Source organism: Capsella rubella, unplaced genomic scaffold (assembly GCF_000375325.1).
Source record: "Capsella rubella cultivar Monte Gargano unplaced genomic scaffold, Caprub1_0 scaffold_4, whole genome shotgun sequence".
Lineage (NCBI taxonomy): Eukaryota > Viridiplantae > Streptophyta > Magnoliopsida > Brassicales > Brassicaceae > Capsella > Capsella rubella.
In genome coordinates, this window is record NW_006238920.1 from 281,223 (window position 1) to 300,182 (window position 18,960).

At 34.8% G+C, this 18,960-nt stretch overlaps 7 protein-coding genes and 1 non-coding gene across 8 annotated transcripts; 5 read left to right on the forward strand and 3 right to left on the reverse strand.

Annotated features, from left to right (window-relative positions):
* The first annotated feature begins 114 nt into the window (after positions 1-114).
* On the forward strand, positions 115-599 carry LOC17889407 (putative defensin-like protein 79). The gene is made up of 2 exons (XM_006295618.2): positions 115-246; positions 335-599. Exons 1-2 carry the CDS (start codon positions 165-167, stop codon positions 520-522), a joined length of 270 nt encoding a protein of 89 aa, XP_006295680.1. The 5' UTR covers positions 115-164; the 3' UTR covers positions 523-599.
* A 1,242-nt stretch (positions 600-1,841) lies between these two features.
* LOC17889532 (egg cell-secreted protein 1.3) lies at positions 1,842-2,874 on the reverse strand. Its single transcript, XM_023783767.1, has 3 exons — positions 2,858-2,874; positions 2,278-2,421; positions 1,842-2,100 (listed from the first exon to the last, which is right to left on the reverse strand). The coding sequence occupies exons 1-3, from the start codon at positions 2,872-2,874 to the stop codon at positions 1,950-1,952; spliced, it is 312 nt and encodes a 103-aa protein (XP_023639535.1). The 3' UTR covers positions 1,842-1,949.
* LOC17888335 (cinnamyl alcohol dehydrogenase 2) lies at positions 2,842-4,754 on the forward strand. Its single transcript, XM_006294423.2, has 4 exons — positions 2,842-3,020; positions 3,105-3,218; positions 3,588-4,258; positions 4,345-4,754. Exons 1-4 carry the CDS (start codon positions 2,941-2,943, stop codon positions 4,545-4,547), a joined length of 1,068 nt encoding a protein of 355 aa, XP_006294485.1. The 5' UTR covers positions 2,842-2,940; the 3' UTR covers positions 4,548-4,754.
* A 62-nt stretch (positions 4,755-4,816) lies between these two features.
* Positions 4,817-5,383, reverse strand: LOC17889206 (egg cell-secreted protein 1.2). The gene has a single exon (XM_006295866.2). It carries the CDS (start codon positions 5,224-5,226, stop codon positions 4,846-4,848), a length of 381 nt encoding a protein of 126 aa, XP_006295928.1. The 5' UTR covers positions 5,227-5,383; the 3' UTR covers positions 4,817-4,845.
* A 770-nt stretch (positions 5,384-6,153) lies between these two features.
* Positions 6,154-6,604, reverse strand: LOC17888229 (egg cell-secreted protein 1.3). The gene has a single exon (XM_006296165.2). The coding sequence runs from the start codon at positions 6,602-6,604 to the stop codon at positions 6,221-6,223; it is 384 nt and encodes a 127-aa protein (XP_006296227.1). The 3' UTR covers positions 6,154-6,220.
* A 261-nt stretch (positions 6,605-6,865) lies between these two features.
* TRNAH-GUG lies at positions 6,866-6,937 on the forward strand. The gene has a single exon. It is a non-coding gene; the product is annotated as a tRNA-His (tRNA).
* Positions 6,938-8,388: 1,451 nt separating this feature from the next.
* Positions 8,389-9,113, forward strand: LOC17889394. Its single transcript, XM_006295189.2, has one exon. The coding sequence runs from the start codon at positions 8,466-8,468 to the stop codon at positions 8,823-8,825; it is 360 nt and encodes a 119-aa protein (XP_006295251.1). The 5' UTR covers positions 8,389-8,465; the 3' UTR covers positions 8,826-9,113.
* A 3,041-nt stretch (positions 9,114-12,154) lies between these two features.
* Positions 12,155-16,711, forward strand: LOC17890427 (ribonucleoside-diphosphate reductase large subunit). Its single transcript, XM_023784823.1, has 17 exons — positions 12,155-12,535; positions 12,738-12,799; positions 12,900-12,987; positions 13,091-13,354; positions 13,460-13,700; positions 13,787-13,863; positions 13,957-14,127; positions 14,220-14,312; positions 14,433-14,582; positions 14,672-14,758; positions 14,875-15,039; positions 15,119-15,238; positions 15,333-15,535; positions 15,612-15,761; positions 15,848-15,995; positions 16,124-16,207; positions 16,301-16,711. The coding sequence occupies exons 1-17, from the start codon at positions 12,308-12,310 to the stop codon at positions 16,418-16,420; spliced, it is 2,451 nt and encodes an 816-aa protein (XP_023640591.1). The 5' UTR covers positions 12,155-12,307; the 3' UTR covers positions 16,421-16,711.
* The last annotated feature ends 2,249 nt before the right edge of the window (positions 16,712-18,960 follow it).

Here is an 18,960-nt window from a genome sequence, read left to right on the forward strand (position 1 = left end):
ATTTGTGTTTTTGACTATTGTTTCATTGGTATTAATTGTTGAGTTTGACCCATCATAGGACTCTTATGTAAGGAGCAAATCAAGAACATCAAAAAAGGATCTATAAACCAACCTCAGGGAGAGAAAAAAACAGAGAAGCTAAAGTAAGATCATCTACGAAAAAAATGAATAGCAATAAATCTTCACATGCTTATGGAACAACATATTTTCTTCTGATATCAACCATTTTCATGCTTTTCATCTCACGTAAGTGATCATCTTATTTTACAAATTGCATGATTTTTGTGATAGTGATCTTCGAATATGTATGTTTGCTTTTATAATCAATGAACAGAAGAAGCAAGTTCGTACCAAATGCTCGTATGTCTAGATCTGAATATATCATGTGCGGAGTGCAAAAAACAGTGCGACGAGACAAGTTATGGAGGAATATGTTTAAATGAAGGTCTCAAAGATGAAATTTGTTGTTGCAAAAAAAGTCCTCCCCCTTCATATTATGATCCTCAGCCTCCTTCTTCATGATATCTTATCATATTCTCTATAATATATGTTCCTATAATTGGTAATAACATATTAGAAATATCTAAAGTTATAACTTCTATATCAGTGTTAATACTTTTAAAAGAGGGACACAATCAACAAAATAAAGGTATTTCCATCATATTTCTTTTATTTGGTGATCTCGTATTTAATATAGTCAAATCGTATAAAAAAAAATTCTAAACATGCGTCAAATTAATAAGATTAATGCTAAAACTTTACGGTTAAATCTCTTGGTTTTAAGTTTGATTTGAAAGAATTTTTACAGTGAATCATTAACAAATTATCAACTTTAATAATATCATCCAAAATTATCAAAATCTATATAAACTCATTGAAACTTAATTAAAATAGAAGGTTAAATATAACCCAAGATTATGTTTGTCATTGTCCCGTCTCTAGGGTAAGCAAGATAGGTAGTTTCCATAGGTATATGAAAGTCAATTACAAGAAAAAGATTAGCGTCAAAAGCCAAGGGCCCTTCCATGTAATGAGACTGCCTCGTCGGGATGGTAAGATTTTGTCTTAGTATTGTAATATGATATATGTCTAGACCACCTGTTGCTCCCAGTTGTTGAGGTGTTCTAAGACTCGTATCTCCATTAGCTAGCTGCCTAACTAGGCATGTCCAGCTATGCCTTTGAATTTGATTACGGGTTAAACGAGTTCAATATTTTGGTCAATTGGGGTTTTATTCCTTTGATTTTATTAAAATGTTTGTTTCTGTTTCAAAGTCTTAAACTTTTCGACTTTTCGATGTAAAAACGCTATTTTGTTTTGAATATAATTTAATATTTTTTAAAAAGTTGTTGAGAGCATATCCAACATTTGTGAGTGCTTTAACCATTTTTGGAAATCATAATCAAAGGAAAAGATAAGTTAAATGGTAACGGAAAAAATAGTTATTAATCATCGAAACCAAACAAAAGAAAATAATCTTTTTGACACAAATATCATCATTTTATTATCATTTAGATCAAAACTCAAAAAAATCAGAATTCAAAAAAACATCTGTTCTTAACATTTTGACAAAAATATCATCATTTTCTTAACATTTTGACACAAACATTCAGTTACATTTTCTTAACTAGAAAATGGTGAAAGACTACTCCCACGAACTCTAGTAGAACATCTGTTCCATACTTTATTGGTTTTTAAAAAACCCTTTAGAACTATGACGTTTGAAACCATAGATTTGAAAAAAGAATTTGGCAAACTCCATGAGACATCCCTGTTCAGCTTTCACTATCCTTACACAACACTTCTATAGCCAAAGTTCGATAAGAAAGTGATACCAAAACTATGATAACAGAAAATATCATGAAAATGGTTTTGTTCTTTATTTATAAGTATTTTGTTTATAATTATAATATGATTATGCATACATCAGCGAGGAACATAAACATTAATCAAAGTTTGAGAGGGGAAGGAGCGGCGCCGGGAGTTGGAGATTGACAGAACCCACGGAGGACGTTGGTTTCCTCAGATGTAAAGCCAAGAGAAGTAAGCATCGCAGGCCAACAGTCGTTGGTAATGACGTCAACGGCGTTGCAGCAACCAGCAGGGGCGGACCTAGGTGATGGATGGTGATGGCACTTGCCCCCAGTAACGTATAAATTAAAGAATTTTTAGTAGTGAACAATAATGTTGTAATGGCAAAGTGGTTAAGACAGTATTCATTAATAGCTACATTTTGCACCCACTAAAATATTATGCTGGATCCGCCCCTGGCAACCATGGCCGAGTTTGGTCTCACCGTTGAGGAAGAAGAGAACGATCTCGTTAGTGCATGATTTCAGCTCGTACAGTGCATCCCAACACTGCATCAACCCTCCTCCGGTTCTTGATTTGGTGTAAACATTGTACCGCCGGTTTGGATTTCTGAACCATTTTAATTATATAAGTTGTTACCCCCAAAACAAAAAATGAAAACTGAATTTGCACTTTATTTCGTGTATCTAAACCAAATAATAAACAAATACTACTAAAATAAAAATAAATATATATATATATATATATAATATGAACTAAATTCTTTAAATTGATTGAGTGTGGGCAATATGTAGTGCATTTATGAAAAGAAATCACCCATCATTTAAAATTTCAACAATTCTAAAAAAACATTTGTCCATAGAAACTAAAATATTTTAAAATTTCAACAATTCTTTAAATTACATCCACAAATCATTTAATTCCCCACCTTAAAAAAAAGAGTATAATTACTTGTTTCCCCAACTAAAATTCCATTATTGGTGGTAATACTGTTTAGACCATCTTTAATTTATGTCCCCCACCCCTATCAATTCATACATAAAACAGAACCGAATCAATCATTTTTTTTTTCTTCTTCTTATCAATCATTCACAGAAGCAAAGAGAGAAGAGAAGAGAAGAAACAAATATGGCAGATGAACATAAAGCATTTGGTTGGGCGGCCAAGGACGAATCAGGCTTCCTCTCTCCATTTCATTTCTCTAGAAGGTTCCTTTCCTTTTTACTCTTTTTGAGTTTTGACACACTTTGTCTCTGATCATTCTCTATAGATTCACAACTTTTGTATTGCAGAGAAAATGGTGAGGACGACGTAACAGTGAAGATCTTGTTCTGTGGTGTTTGCCACTCCGATCTCCATACCATCAAGAACCACTGGGGATTCTCCCGTTACCCTATTGTTCCCGGGTACTATACCAACCTTTTTAGTATGCATGGTCTCAAAATATATATTTACCTTTGTAGGAGATCTTGGTGAATTGCAAATCAAGAAAATTATTGTGGAGATTTTATTACCTTTTACAGAATAAGATATGTTTAGGCTTTTAGATTTTAAACTTGGTATAGTAAAAATTAATAAATACATATATAATAGAATATACTAAAATTATATACAATTTTGAATCTTTACATTCATCCCCAAAAAAATGTGGAAAAAGTATGTATATTGGCAATCTTACAATTAGGGTTTACCAGTTTTGACAAGTTAGATTATTATTATTTTAATCTTTTTAACAACTAATTTACGTAGGCTAATATATCTTGTTAATTTGATAGGCATGAAATCGTTGGGATCGCAACAAAAGTTGGTAAGAACGTGACAAAGTTCAAAGAAGGAGACCGAGTTGGAGTAGGTGTAATAATCAGTTCATGCCAATCATGTGATTCATGTAACCAAGACTTAGAAAACTACTGTTCTAAAATGGTTTTCACATACAACTCTCGTTCCTCTGACGGAACAAGAAACCAAGGAGGTTACTCCGACGTGATTGTCGTCGATCACCGCTTTGTGCTACGCTTTCCCGATGGTTTACCAAGCGATGCAGGCGCGCCGCTGCTCTGTGCTGGGATCACTGTGTATAGTCCAATGAAGTATTATGGTATGGCTGAAGAGTCAGGGAAACATTTAGGTGTGAGTGGACTTGGTGGACTTGGTCATCTCGCTGTGAAGATTGGTAAAGCCTTTGGTTTAAGAGTTACTGTGATTAGTAGGTCACCGGAGAAAGAGAGAGAAGCAATTGATCGACTCGGTGCTGATTCGTTTCTCGTCACAACGGATTCTCAAAAGATGAAGGATGCTGTTGGAACTATGGATTTTATCATCGATACTGTGTCGGCAGAACATTCTCTGTTACCGTTGTTTGGTTTGCTTAATGTGAATGGAAAGCTTGTGATTCTAGGCTTTCCAGAGAAGCCACTCGAGCTACCAATCTTCCCTCTAGTTAGCGGTAAAGAAAAAGATGATGACCCTTTAGGTTTATATTTTGCGTGTTGTCGAAGTAACTGTTATGTTTTTTTGGTGTCTTTGTTACAGGAAGGAAAATGGTGGGAGGAAGTCAGATTGGAGGGATGAAGGAGACGCAAGAGATGCTTGAGTTCTGTGCTAAGCATAATATAGTTTCGGATATTGAGCTCATAAAGATGGATGATATCAACTCTGCAATGGAACGCTTGGCTAGATCTGATGTCAGGTATCGATTCGTGATCGATGTGGCCAACTCCTTGAATCCAGCTTGATACATAAGCTGATACTGAAAGGAACATGCGACCATTGGCATGGAGTCAATATCATGTTTTCTTAAGACTTTTATTTGGATTTTATTAAGAATCTGCTACTTGCTTCACAAGTTACTTGTTTAAGAAACTTTCTCTGTTCTTACTATGCTCTGTTTCTTGACAAACCTTGTTTTGTTCTAAAATATATCAGTTTGATGGTTCTTTGTCCTGGTTTTAGTCACACGTGCATATCCAAAGGAGATGCCATTATAACATATTAAAAACTATATATTATAACTGTTATTGGAGTTTGCATACATCAAAGTTTTACAGAGGAAGGCGCCGGAGAAGAACCACCGGAATTTGGAGACTGACAGAAGCCACGAAGAACGTTGGTTTCATCAGAGGTGAAGCCAAGAGAAGTTAGCATCGCTTGCCAACAATTGTTGGTGATGACTTCGACGCCGTGACAGCAATCAACGCCGAGTTTGGTCTCACCGTTGAGGAAGAAGAGAACGATCTCGTTAGTGCATGATTTGAGCTCGTACAGTGCGTCCCAACACTCCATTAATCCTCCTCCATTGAGCCTTGCCGCTATGTTGTTGGAATCCGCCGTCGTCTCCGGGGGTGTTCTAGAGGAGATGTCGTGAACAAGGAGGAGAGCGACGATAACGAAGAGGTAACTTGTGTTAGAAGCCATAATTCTGATTTTGAGTTTTGGTGTGGTGTGGTGTGATGTGATGGTTGAGTTATAAGACTTCTGATTTTATAGTGTTTTAAGAGTAAATGGGTGAATTAGTGGGAGGAATGTGAAAGGATTGACGTTAAATGTTTTACTTAATCATGGAACGTTAAAGCATTTGATAGTGGAAACGTAATTAACATTGGCTTGTGGAATGTGTAACGGTTCTACTCGAAACGATCATTTACATTGTGTTACTACAGAAGGTGAACATTTGCTTTCTTTAATACAATGAACTTTATGCAATCATTCTAAAACAGAGATTATAAAGATAGACTAAACAAGCATAAAGTATATTGGACAAGATAATAATTCTCTTCGAGGTTGTTTCTTTGTTTATTGTAGTCTGTTTCTACTTAGTTTGGATTCTTGTATAAGCATATTTGGGTTCTGTAGTGCCTGATTGCGATCACTTTGCACAAGAACATAAATCCAAACATTCACAAAAAACCTTTACCAATTTAACATAGCTAACTAATGGCATGTGTTCTTCATATATATCCTCTGTTTCTTGTGTTCTGTTTCGAGTCTTACTTGTTCAATATCTCATATCTGACAGTAATTACTCATTTTCACCAGTTGACATAATCATTTGCAGAGGAATATGAATTCCAAAAGAAAGAAATTGCAAACAGCTAACAGTGAGACCAAAACTATGATTACAAAACTATGTTTTGGCTATGAGACCAAAACTATGTTTTGTCAGTGCAACTTCTTCCTAAGCAAACAAAAACACAGCAGTGTGTGTAGGAGTCAATCATCAACTCAAGATTAAGTGACAAAACAAAGCTGATAAATCATTCTCTTCTATAGCCAAAGTTCGATAAGAAAGTGATACCAAAACTATGATAACAGAAAATATCATGAAAATGGTTTTGTTCTTTATTTATAAGTATTTTGTTTATAATTATAATATGATTATGCATACATCAGCGAGGAACATAAACATTAATCAAAGTTTGAGAGGGGAAGGAGCGGCGCCGGGAGTTGGAGATTGACAGAACCCACGGAGGACGTTGGTTTCCTCAGATGTAAAGCCAAGAGAAGTAAGCATCGCAGGCCAACAGTCGTTGGTAATGACGTCAACGGCGTTGCAGCAACCAGGGCCGAGTTTGGTCTCCCCGTTGAGGAAGAAGAGAACGATCTCGTTAGTGCATGATTTCAGCTCGTACAGTGCATCCCAACACTGCATGAGACCACCTCCGGTAAGCCTGGCCGCAATGCTGGTGGAACCTGCTGCCATCTCCGCTGGGACTGGGAGTGACCTGCCGAAGACGTTGAGGATGAGGAGGAGGAGAGTGACAGTGACGAAGAGGAAACTTGTGGTAGAAGCCATTGTTGGTTTTTTATATAAATTATGTGTTGTGTTTGTGGAATGATGATGGGATCTTGCTAAGAGTTGTTGCTATTTATACTAGTGAATGGAGTTTGAGATTAAATGTGGGTTTTAGTGGGGGAAGTGGGTGAGACTTGTTATTAATCTTCTTAAATCATGAAACTTAACGAGGCTATGTAACGGTCCTGATGGAATGATACAAGCGAAAGGGCTAATTACATACTAGATAATTACAAAATTTAAGAAGTAATTACCACTAAAGTGGCTGTAGTTTAGTGGTTAGAATTCCACGTTGTGGCCGTGGAGACCTGGGCTCGAATCCCAGCAGCCACACTTTTTTCATTTTTCGTAAGTTTTTTTTTTTTTTTTTGACTTGGTTTCAAAATTATTGCGAGACTCCATCTAAGTTATTAGCTAAGCAAAGCTCTCTACTTTGACATGCCATCATGCATGGGAGATTGTGCTTTGCGCTTCGTGTGACTGTTCTTTTGTATACATTCCTCAAAAGAGTTGCTTGGAAAACAAGATTTTCATTATTTTGGTTTGGTCGATTCTTCTTGTTTTCGATTTGACTCTCTTGAGAGTTAAGAGTCAATCCGTTTGTGTCCAAAGACGGATCAGTATTGGAGAAGAGATGTGTCGTCTCGACTGTTTAAATTTTAACGATAGAGGAGGACATGTGATGATGATAATGATGGTGATGTGTGATCTTTTGGTGGTGGGTAATGTGTAGACATAATAAAGAGCTCTGGTGTAGTTTTTACGTGTTTACTTACGTTTTCTTTCGTTGTAACTCTTTTTCTTCATTACTTCTTTTTATTTTAATGTAATAAATAAATTTAAGTAAGTGTTTTTCTTTTCTTTTCATTTCTTAGTGTGTAACCAGTTATGGCCTTTCCGTAAATGATAATCAAATTAACCATATTGATTAAGTTAATCTAAAAATAGATTAACTTTGATTTTAAGTTATCTCCATCATGTTGTATTGGTGTTTTACTTGATTAAAAGTTAATTACTATAGTACCTAGTACTATTATTACATTAGCTTTGGAGTTTCAGTTCCATATACAATTTATAATACGTTTGGTTATAAATCATTTCAACTTACAAAGCAACATCCATAGTAACATTAGTATATGGTGCAAACATAACCTTTTGTTGTTGTTGTCGTCGTCGTATGTTGTAAACTTGTTTGCAGAATCCTTCATTTGTGATCATACGTTCTCAGACTCTTAAATCTAACATCTAGATGTTGTTGTTAGTTAGATTCGTTTTGTCTTGGTGGGATTTGTAACCAAGATTGAGAATATATACACATTCGTTCTCAAAATATTTGCCTGAAGACTAAAAAAAAGGAAAACACAAATATCCCACAAAATAATGTACATCAACGAATAATATTTCAACACGTGGAGTAGCTTATGTGGAATGGGCTTACGTGGAAATGGAACCCCACCACCAATATCGTGTAATAGAAGTCAAACACATGCATCTCTCTTATAAATAAAGTAAACCTCATCGAAGAAGTAACATAGTAAAGCTTTAATAGCCGTTGGATCAATCCGACAAAACTTCATCCGAGGAACTACAAAACTCTCCGACGGATCATATTCCAGATACACGATACACACTGTCACACCAGAGTATGCCCTTCTCTTTAGTTAAAAAAAATTAAAAATCAGAAGACACGTTCTTCTTCTTACGAAACCGACTTTGTAGTTTCTTATTTTTTTCCATTACACAAATACGGAAAAAACGACAAGACAAAAACAAAAATAAAAAAGCTTTATATATTTATTTATAAATAGAGATTGTTTAACTTCTTGTTTTTTTTCGTTTTCTTACAGATTAATTAAATCACATGAACGATCTAATGGGAGAAACAAGATTCTCTAGCGAATCATCATCATCGGCGACGACAGAGATCGTGTTCTCTGAGACGGAGATGGCGGCGGCGGAACAGCTTATGCAGCTAAGCGAAGAAGAAACGGTGAGCTGTAGCAGCAGCACGGGCGGAGATTTTGGCGGCGGCGGAAGAGATAAGACGAAGCATGATCATCAAGATGTAAGCTCGAGGATCGGGAACGAGCGAAACGACGGCGTACGGGTGGATTGTAACCTTGGCGTGGAGAGGAAGAGGAAGATGAAGAAGGTGATGAAGGAGAAGAAGTTTCGATCTCTCGAGAGTATTTACAGAGCCACGAAAGAGATTAGGGGTTAATTAATCGTAGAAACGGATCGGTGATGGTTTTAATTATCCTTTGTTAATCGTTGTTTTAATTAGTAACCTTGTGTATATGGTTGTTTTAGTCCTCTTAATCTAACCTTGGAGCTTGAGAATCTGTGATAATAGTTTTGGTTCTCGTTTGAGAGACGTCATGCTGTCCTTTTTTTTTTTTTTTGTTGCAAAATTTTTAGAATTTTACTTTGCTTTTGATGAAAAGAAGTGTCGTTATTGTTGGTAGTACATTCAATTTTTTTGTTTTCCTAATTTTAATATTTTTTTGTTTACGTACGTGCAAATGATTTCGTTTTGAAATTTTAAATTTTGAGTTCTATGATGATGTGCCAACTGATATCGTTTTTTTACCTTTTTCAAAAGTTTTAAATGTTCTACGACAAACTGTAGATACACAAAATATATTTTTGGTAATACTGTATATATATTTTTAACTTATTGCAACACAAGTTAAAGCATTCTTTATGTTCAACTAAGGCCTGCTCAGTTATGTTCAACATCGTCAAGTTTTTCTGCTAAGCAAATATCGTCAAGTTAAGCCTGTTTAAAAAATATATATATATATCCTCAAGTAATTGAGACAGCTTCATCTTCTTATCTTGGACTTCTCTAATTCTTGTAGCTCGAAGCATGTATGTATGTATCAAGGTCTTTTTGTTATCCGTTTGATAAAGCATGTAAAGAGAGAGGTCGAGAGTGAGTGAGATTCTAAACATTCGGTTGATCGAAGGGATCTTGTCATCTTGATTGGTGTGAGGTTGGAACTCTCAGTTTTGCGCTGTTTTGTAGATTTGTATCATTTGATATGGTTATGAAAGTTTTAAGTTGAGCTAAAAAGGTGATCTAGCTTGAAGCCGTATATCTTAAGCTCTTGAACATCACACTTTCTTTTGTTTGTTTTAAATGATTTTAGACTAATGACGATTCTATAAAATGTCTTGTGCATGGAAAGCATCATTCATCTATTTCTAGTTTTGTTTCTAACCAACGTTCCGTGGTATTGTGTGAATTGTGATGGCCACTGTTTACATCATTGCTAGTCTCATGCTCTAATGGTGTTGGCATGTTAATGTGCTTTTTTTTGAATGGATTGTAAAATTTATTCTAACCCAAAAAACCGTTTTACAATGATATTTATAATCGAAATAGTTTATGAGATTAAAGAGCAGAAGAAACTATGGAGCACAAGTGGCAAACATAGTTAATATGCTTGTTTTGAGTCTTGACATTATCCATAATTAATTTGTTTTCTCCATCAATCAATATATCGTCGCTAAGATTTGCTTAAGAAATCATTAATAATGTGTGTCCTAAAGGCAACTTTAATGGTAGTATATAAAGGGTACAAGATGTTTTGTGAAGGGTATCTTTTCCTAAGATACCCCTTAAATACTACCATTAAGATTGGTCTAAGTCCCAATACTCTCTTTTAGTCTCTTCCACGAGAAAATCCTTTACAGTTGTGTTTGTCATTGCTCTTATCAATTAAAGTAATATCAAAAGTCAAAACAATAACAACATAGTTAGAGCAAGTGCATTGGTGTCCTACATAATTTGGTCCCATGGTTAAAATATAATTATTTTGATCATGGGACAACTGTATTTTTTTTTATATATGAATATTAGTGTCCCATGTTTCTGATCCCATAATTAAAATAATAATATTTTGAGTTTTTAAAATTAATAATTTTAATTAATAAGTAAAAGCATATTAAAGCTTGGATTAATATAAAACATATTACATTAAAATTATAAAGTTACAAAAAATTGAAAAATTAAAAAACATACAATTAAGATATTAAAAATATAAAACATAAAGCATATAGAGATAAAACAAACATTTTATTCAATTCATAGAAATTTTAAAATTAATCTATATTATTCGAAATATGTCCAAAATTAGTCAAAATATGCTCAATCCAATCATCTTTTAATTGTTCATGAGCTTTTTTTATCCCGAAATCTTGTTCGACGAGAAATCGTAATGCCGATATTTGAACCCACACCGGCGGTACCAACAGTATATGCTGTCATAATATTTGCTATTTTGTTTTTATCCTACAAAAGGAAGTGAACTTTTCATTAAAAAAATTTGCCTTATAAAAGATATTCACTTATGATGACAAAAAAAAAGAAAAAAAAAATGTTTTTCACGTGGACCAATCACCTTCTCCCACATAGCACGAAGGACAATGATAAATCGACCCAAAAGAAAGAACGTTTCTTGGTTTATTATGTCAAAGTGATTTAAATTTTAATAAATTAGCTGTGGGACGAAGCAAAGATACAGCGATGCTGATGGCCTTAAGCATCTTCTTGTTCAATATTGTAATACATGAAATTGAGTTTATATCTTTGAAGTGTTAACTTCATATGTTTTAATCATTTAGATGCCTTAATTGTAATTTGGCTCTATTTTTTTTCTCAAAAAGTTGATGATGATGTTATTAAACTGATGCATAAACTAAAGGGTTGGATTGAATGAAGAGTGCCTAGCTAGTGAATGATGGGTGGTGCAATGTGGACTGGACAAGATGGAGAATCAACCAAAAGATCGTAATGAAGAAGTAGAGATTAATGATTTGAGAGATTTCTTCTAGTCTGATCTCTAGAATGATTCCTAGTTGATAGAGTGGAAGGTTTTTGTAGAACTCTGTGTGCTGTTTTTGAATCACGAGAAAGATTTTAAATGCAGTTGATATTTTCTTCTACTTAAAAAAAAAAGAGATTAGAGAAAAAAGTATTAACTCTCATATAATTGTTAATATGGTTATGTAATGGTTCTTCCATGTTTAGATGTTAATTTCGCATTTTGAATTTTATTGTTCAAGATAGATTAGCAGTAGGTATGATTGGTGGAGTTTTACGAATAACAAAATATAATATTAATTTATTTAAAAGTTCAAAAATACATAAATCATATTCGAAATATTTATACAATTTTTGTACAAACTTTTAAAAGGTGGTCGACTTTGAAACTCGTATTCAATTGGGAAAATTCTTTTTGGCATGAATGTTAGATTTTGTAATGTCTAAACAAGAAAAATTCATAGATTAATTCTCAATAATCTGATTAATCTCATAAAAATAAAAAGAGCTGGGTCCCATTCGTAGGCACATTAACTTAATGGGCCTGGTCCACATTAAAAATTTGAAGTAATTCACCCGCCACATGAAAAGGCCCAATGGTTCCCTTGCCTCCTTCTCTTACAAGCTGGCGGGAAAATCCCAAATCTTTTCCCGGGAAAGCGGATAAAAATTTCGGCCATTAAAGGACAAAATCACAAGAAAGTAGAAACCCTAGAAGAATTTTGAAACCGATACAAACCCTTTTAACGCCTCCTTCTTATCTCTTTATAAAAACCATTTCTTTCCTGCAACTGCGTTTGCTTATCATCAGACACCCATCAACTGTTCGACAATATTCCTCTGAGAGTGATTTGTTTCCTCTGACAAAAGAAACCATGTATGTGGTGAAGCGTGACGGAAGGCAGGAAACTGTTCATTTCGATAAGATTACTGCTCGCCTTAAGAAGCTTAGCTATGGCCTTAGCAGTGACCATTGTGACCCTGTCCTCGTTGCTCAGAAGGTCTGTGCTGGTGTCTACAAGGGAGTCACCACGAGTCAACTCGATGAGTTGGCCGCTGAGACTGCTGCTGCTATGACCTGTAACCATCCTGATTATGCATCTGTGAGTATTCATTCTCTTCCATTTGCTTTCTGGGTATTCCTTGATTTTGATTAAGTCGTTCTCTTTGATTGAATTGGTGTTTCATTTCATTGAATTGAACTGACTGACTTCTCAATTGCGATGTTTGGAACTATTCACTGTACTATTAGGTACTTCGAACATGATCTGTACGATTTACATGGTTTCTGTGTTTGTTTGTCAGCTTGCTGCTAGGATTGCTGTCTCAAATCTACACAAGAACACTAAGAAATCGTTTTCTGAGACGTGAGTGTTATCAAAAACTCTTTTTTAGTGGGTATATATAATTGATTTGAGTTTAAGTTTCATATGAGTTGACTTGGATCTATTGTGTGGGATTTTGCAGGATTAAGGACATGTTCAATCATGTCAATGACAGATCTGGACTGAAGTCCCCACTAATAGCTGATGATGTATTTGACATAATTATGCAGGTAAAGAAAGCTTGTATTAGGCTCTCAATTTCAATTTGTTTCTTGGTGTGATATATATGTATCTTGTAGATCACTGATTTGTGTTTTCTTTCGGTTTCTTCAGAACGCTGCACGTCTGGACAGTGAAATAATCTATGATCGTGATTTTGAATATGATTTCTTCGGATTTAAAACTCTTGAGAGATCATACCTCTTAAAAGTCCAAGGGAAAGTTGTTGAGAGGCCTCAACACATGCTGATGAGGGTAGCTGTTGGCATTCACAAGGATGATATTGATTCCGCAATCCAGACATACCATTTGATGTCTCAGAGATGGTTTACTCATGCGTCTCCTACTCTTTTCAACGCTGGAACACCAAGGCCTCAAGTAAGTTACCTGTAGATTGATATTTTATTATTATATCTATATATAAGTGGGTATACTTTGAAATATGATTTTTCTGATCTGCTATTAAAAAAATTGACTTGGCAGCTAAGCAGCTGCTTTCTGGTGTGCATGAAAGATGATAGCATTGAAGGCATATATGAAACACTCAAAGAGTGTGCTGTTATAAGCAAATCTGCTGGCGGTATTGGTGTTTCAGTTCATAATATTCGTGCAACTGGAAGTTACATTCGTGGCACAAATGGAACATCTAACGGTATTGTTCCAATGCTGCGTGTATTCAATGATACTGCTCGTTATGTCGACCAAGGAGGAGGCAAGAGAAAGGGTACATATCAGCATATATTTTCCTACCATTTTCTGTGCATTTGATGGTCTCTAGTGAATCTGATGTATATTTTGTAATTGGTGAAGGAGCCTTTGCTGTATACCTGGAGCCATGGCATGCTGATGTCTTTGAGTTTCTGGAGCTGCGGAAGAACCACGGGAAGGTGCAGTTACTTTTATTTCACCATGTCTTCTCCCCATATGCATATTCCAATTCAGGCTGAATCAACCTCTAATATACCTTTTTCCCATTGTAGGAAGAACACAGGGCTAGAGACTTGTTTTATGCTCTCTGGGTGCCAGATCTTTTCATGGAGAGGGTCCAGAGCAATGGGCAGTGGTCACTGTTTTGTCCAAACGAAGCTCCGGGTTTGGCAGATTGCTGGGGCACTGAATTTGAGACACTGTACACGAAGTATGAAAGAGAGGTGAATCCCTATTTCATCCATGTATATTCTGCTTGGTTAGAAACTCAAATTCCTGTAATCTCAATACCAGTTATGTTTGTTCATATCTTTAGGGAAAGGCCAAAAAGGTTGTTCTGGCGCAGCAGCTTTGGTTTGAAATACTGACATCCCAGGTAGAAACAGGAACACCATACATGCTTTTCAAGGTTAGTATCACTCATAATTCTGTAGCTACACTATATAGACCTTTAGGCTATAACCGTCAGTTCTTACCGTTACTTTTGTGTATCAGTTCTTACAGTTACTTTTGTTACTCTACACTGTAGGATTCATGTAACAGAAAAAGTAATCAGCAAAATCTGGGAACAATAAAGTCATCCAATTTATGCACTGAAATCATTGAGTACACTAGTCCAACAGAAACTGCTGTGTGCAATCTTGCATCTATTGCTTTACCCAGATTCGTAAGGGAGAAGGTGAGTAGGAAACTGGCTTGCCGGTTCTCTAAATTTTTTTTTGTTCTCACTCAATGCGTATAGCTCTAACTTTCTGTATCTCACACCAGGACGTCCCGTTGGACTCTCATCCATCTAAGCTTGCTGGCAGTCTGGGCTCAAAGAATCGTTACTTTGATTTTGACAAGTTAGCAGAGGTCAGATACTAAGTACTTGCCTCATTTGACCTAATATCTATATCTGAAGGAATTATCTCTGGAGAAATGTCCGGGCCTGTGATGTGATGTTAACTTTTTTATGCATGTGTGGCCAGGTGACTGCTACTGTTACTATTAATCTCAATAAGATAATAGATGTGAATTACTATCCTGTGGAGACTGCAAAAACTTCAAACATGCGTCATAGACCTATTGGTATTGGTGTACAAGGTCTTGCTGATGCATTTATTCTCCTTGGAATGCCATTTGATTCTCCAGAGGTAGATTTGTTCTGCTTTCTGATCAACCTTGGAAAATAATTTTGTCCCCTGTTACTAAGCAGGTTAATTTCTTACTCAGGCCCAACAATTGAATAAGGATATATTTGAAACCATATACTACCATGCTCTCAAAGCATCTTCAGAGCTTGCTGCAAGAGTTGGCCCCTATGAGACCTATGCAGGAAGTCCTGTGAGTCAGGTATGTATCTCAGCCATCACTTATATAAATTTATTTGACCAAACTTCATATGACATTATGGTGGATTGTTAGACTGACTATATCCTGTCTATAGGGAATCCTTCAACCTGACATGTGGAATGTAATTCCATCAAAGCGCTGGGACTGGGCTGTTCTGAGGGATATGATATCAAAGAATGGAGTGAGAAATTCTCTTTTAGTAGCACCCATGCCAACTGCTTCAACCAGTCAGATTCTTGGGAACAATGAATGTTTTGAGCCATATACATCAAACATCTACAGTCGCAGAGTATTGAGGTATGTGATTAAATCATCTGAAAAGTTTCTGGTTGTTCCACTTAGCTTACTCATTGGGTCGTCTTGGTTTGTGCAGTGGTGAGTTTGTAGTGGTGAATAAGCATCTTCTCCATGACTTAACTGATATGGGACTTTGGACTCCGACGTTGAAGAACAAATTAATTAGTGAGAATGGTTCTATAGCAAAGGTTGCGGAGATACCTGACGACTTGAAGGCTATTTACAGGTATAGCTTCCACTTATCTTGCGTTCTCACTAACTACAATGCCTAGATGCCAAGATTTAATTTGTTCCTCTTGCCATACAACACAGAACCGTCTGGGAAATCAAACAGAGAACAGTGGTGGACATGGCTGTTGATCGTGGATGCTACATAGATCAAAGCCAAAGCTTAAACATACACATGGACCAACCCAACTTCGCAAAACTCACTTCATTACACTTCTATGCTTGGACAAAGGTAGAAAGTTTAACATCTATAACTCTTCTTAATGTGAAATAGTTTTGAGATATTAAAGAGTATCTGCTCCTTCACTCATCTTATGAATACTCTTAATCTCACTTATGCTGTTGTTAATCTACCTTAAGGGTTTGAAAACCGGGATGTATTACCTGCGATCGCGTGCTGCAGCTGATGCGATAAAGTTCACAGTTGACACAGCCATGCTCAAGGTAAAAAAACAACAATGCAGTAGTCTTTATACTAATTCTTCTTGTGAATTCAGACATTTTACCTGTGAGTTGTTGTCGTTTGGCTTAATGTAGGAGAAACCGAGTGTAGCAGAAGGAGGTAAAGAAGTAGAAGAAGGGGACAATGAAACTAAGTTGGCGCAGATGGTATGTTCCTTAACAAACCCTGAGGAATGTTTAGCCTGCGGAAGTTGAAGCTCTTTGTTATACTTCTGGACTTCAGAAAGTACTTAGAAAGTAAAAGCATGTCTCGTGGACTTCGGCTCTTATTTATATATACTTGCTTGTCGCTTTGGGTGTACTGTATATAGTTAATAGTTTCCGAATGCTTAGTGTTGCTTCGAGTTTTGTGTTCCTTTTTTCTTCGAACAATGAGGTTTTGTAACGAGAATATATATAATCTAAGATTTTACTACCTATAAACATTGGTACAAAGGGTAATTTGTAAGAATACATTCTAATTTTATAAGGTTTCTTCTCGAAGTCTTTTATGTGGGGATCATAGTGTTCATACTTGATTATAGAAAACTTAAAGAAGAAATTTGCATACAAGCAGGTGTGATATTATTCATGAACAGTAGGTTTTCAAAGAATCAAAGTTGTAGCCTTGGTAACTAATCTTGTTAAATTAAAAGATCAAAAGAAATGGTTATAATCCATGCAATTACGAAATAACACTTCATCGATCTGTTCATAGATAATAATCCAAAAACATGTGGTTGACAAAAATTTATCAACTCAATCATTTGGTTAGGAAGGCGTCCAAAAAATAATTTAATTTATAATCTAAAAATTTTGGAGACTAAACTTATACGTTTATCATTATATATATCTGTAAAATAATTTCACAACCTAAAATTACATTTAAAAGCATCAGTTTTCTAAAACAAAACTGGAATGTTATAAGATACTGTAAATACATTCCATTATATTACTCACAACAAAAATGACTTGACCTATGGTGACAAAAAAACATGACAAGGCAAAGCATAACCCAATATTTAAAATTTATAATCTAAGTAATTTATCCAAATACTACAATGCAACTACAAAATGTATAACATTAAGAAGAATATATAAAGATAATTATTTTTAAGAGTATACGAGTTTAGAACGTATCATGATCAAGATGTTGCAATTGGGATGTTTGTGCATTATATGCACGATTCATTCAAGAGTGATAGTTAAAATGAGATATGTAATTAGTTGGAATACATGTTTACGAAAACACTGTTGTATGCTTGTATTTTTAAAATAATAAACCAATATTTGATAACTGCAAAAATTTGGATAAACACCTCTTAATCTTTGAAATCTAGAGCTGGTTTTTACATAATAAAAATAAAGTGATTTGGAAATATATATATATATATTGACAATTTTGACGATCATGTTGCCATACCTAAAATCAACTTCCCAGTTCATAGTTCCCTTACCGGTGATGACATTAATTAAGTGGAATAGTTACACATTCCTAACTCCATTATTTCCTCCTCCATTATTTTCACCTACATTATTTCCACACGAGGACTATCGATTAATGTATGTTTAAACAAATTATATCATTAAATCTATATATTTATGCGCCTTAGATTGTTTTATACTATCATTTAAGTGATTACATGAATAAATCAACTAAACTATATATTTATTTAGACGGATTATATAGAATCAATATTTTGATATATATGTGTAAATAATATCAATAATCAAATAGACACATTGCACAATCTATATTTAAGTTATATATAATAGAATTTCATCCAAAATGGCTAAAGAAAGAAACTGATTAACCGGTGATATATGTTATTTTTTCTCGTTTGTATGAGTTTTGTAAACTTTTTGTTGACAAACTCTTTTTTGATATGTCAATGGATAAATTAAATTCTTCAACAAAAATCCTTTTAAAAAAAGTTGTAGTGTCATAATTTTCCAAAATTTCTTTATCATAGTTTTTTTTCTTTCTCTTTTGTTCAAAAAAGCCACTAGGCCACACACTTAACTAAAGATGTACACCCATTTTACTTTTACATATTTGTTGTAAATATAATAGCTCCGATTAATAACTATAGAAATTACTATATCCTTAGAATAATGTTGATTATTATTGGCTAAACGTATTAATGAAAACTACTCTGAATAATTTTATACACACTACAATTGTATTTTGTGACCACACAATTGCTATCCACGAATTATCTTTGATATTAAGTACCATATTATATTACGATGTTGATTCAAATGTTATATATTTAGGTTGATTAATGGGGTAGTCAAATAATTTGTTTAATGAGACCATCTTTGCGTGAATGTTCTTGGTACATTCGTTAATAGATCAATCAAACATAAGATTACCGGGATGATAATCTCACATCTATAGCTTTTAGCAGTTATATATGTGTATCATGAGAATTTGAGTCAAAGTCAAACTTGGAAGTTGAAACAATGTATTGGGCCGTAATAACAGGCTGAGCTAAGTAAGCCTATCAAGAAATTTTGATGAGGATGAGAAAAGCCCATTTGGAAAAATGCAATATAACCCAAGAAAGGAAACAAATCTCAGCCGTTCATCGTGTCGTGTGTGTGTGGTCGAAAACAAAAACCCTATTGTTTTCGACCATTTGGACTCATCGGCCGCCGCCTCTTTCTCCGAACTATATATATCAGAATCCAAAACCTTCTTCTTCTTGATCATGTAATATTGTAATCGCCACCATAAACACTAGAATTCGAAT

What these genes read in the sequence shown, in the direction of transcription:
- LOC17889407 (XM_006295618.2), top strand. Translation starts at nt 165, where the DNA reads ATGAATAGCAATAAATCTTCACATGCTTATGGAACAACATATTTTCTT. An exon ending in TTTCATGCTTTTCATCTCAC is followed by an intron (nt 247 to 334) that starts GTAAGTGATCAT and finishes ATCAATGAACAG; the next exon opens with AAGAAGCAAGTTCGTACCAA.
- LOC17889532 (XM_023783767.1), bottom strand. An exon ending in GGTGAGACCAAACTCGGCCA is followed by an intron (nt 2,101 to 2,277) that starts TGGTTGCCAGGG and finishes GTCCGCCCCTGC; the next exon opens with TGGTTGCTGCAACGCCGTTG.
- LOC17888335 (XM_006294423.2), top strand. Translation starts at nt 2,941, where the DNA reads ATGGCAGATGAACATAAAGCATTTGGTTGGGCGGCCAAGGACGAATCA. An exon ending in CGTTACCCTATTGTTCCCGG is followed by an intron (nt 3,219 to 3,587) that starts GTACTATACCAA and finishes TTAATTTGATAG; the next exon opens with GCATGAAATCGTTGGGATCG. An exon ending in AATCTTCCCTCTAGTTAGCG is followed by an intron (nt 4,259 to 4,344) that starts GTAAAGAAAAAG and finishes TCTTTGTTACAG; the next exon opens with GAAGGAAAATGGTGGGAGGA.
- LOC17889206 (XM_006295866.2), bottom strand. Translation starts at nt 5,226, where the DNA reads ATGGCTTCTAACACAAGTTACCTCTTCGTTATCGTCGCTCTCCTCCTT.
- LOC17888229 (XM_006296165.2), bottom strand. Translation starts at nt 6,604, where the DNA reads ATGGCTTCTACCACAAGTTTCCTCTTCGTCACTGTCACTCTCCTCCTC.
- LOC17889394 (XM_006295189.2), top strand. Translation starts at nt 8,466, where the DNA reads ATGAACGATCTAATGGGAGAAACAAGATTCTCTAGCGAATCATCATCA.
- LOC17890427 (XM_023784823.1), top strand. Translation starts at nt 12,308, where the DNA reads ATGTATGTGGTGAAGCGTGACGGAAGGCAGGAAACTGTTCATTTCGAT. An exon ending in CAGGAAGTCCTGTGAGTCAG is followed by an intron (nt 15,239 to 15,332) that starts GTATGTATCTCA and finishes TCCTGTCTATAG; the next exon opens with GGAATCCTTCAACCTGACAT. An exon ending in TTGACACAGCCATGCTCAAG is followed by an intron (nt 16,208 to 16,300) that starts GTAAAAAAACAA and finishes GGCTTAATGTAG; the next exon opens with GAGAAACCGAGTGTAGCAGA.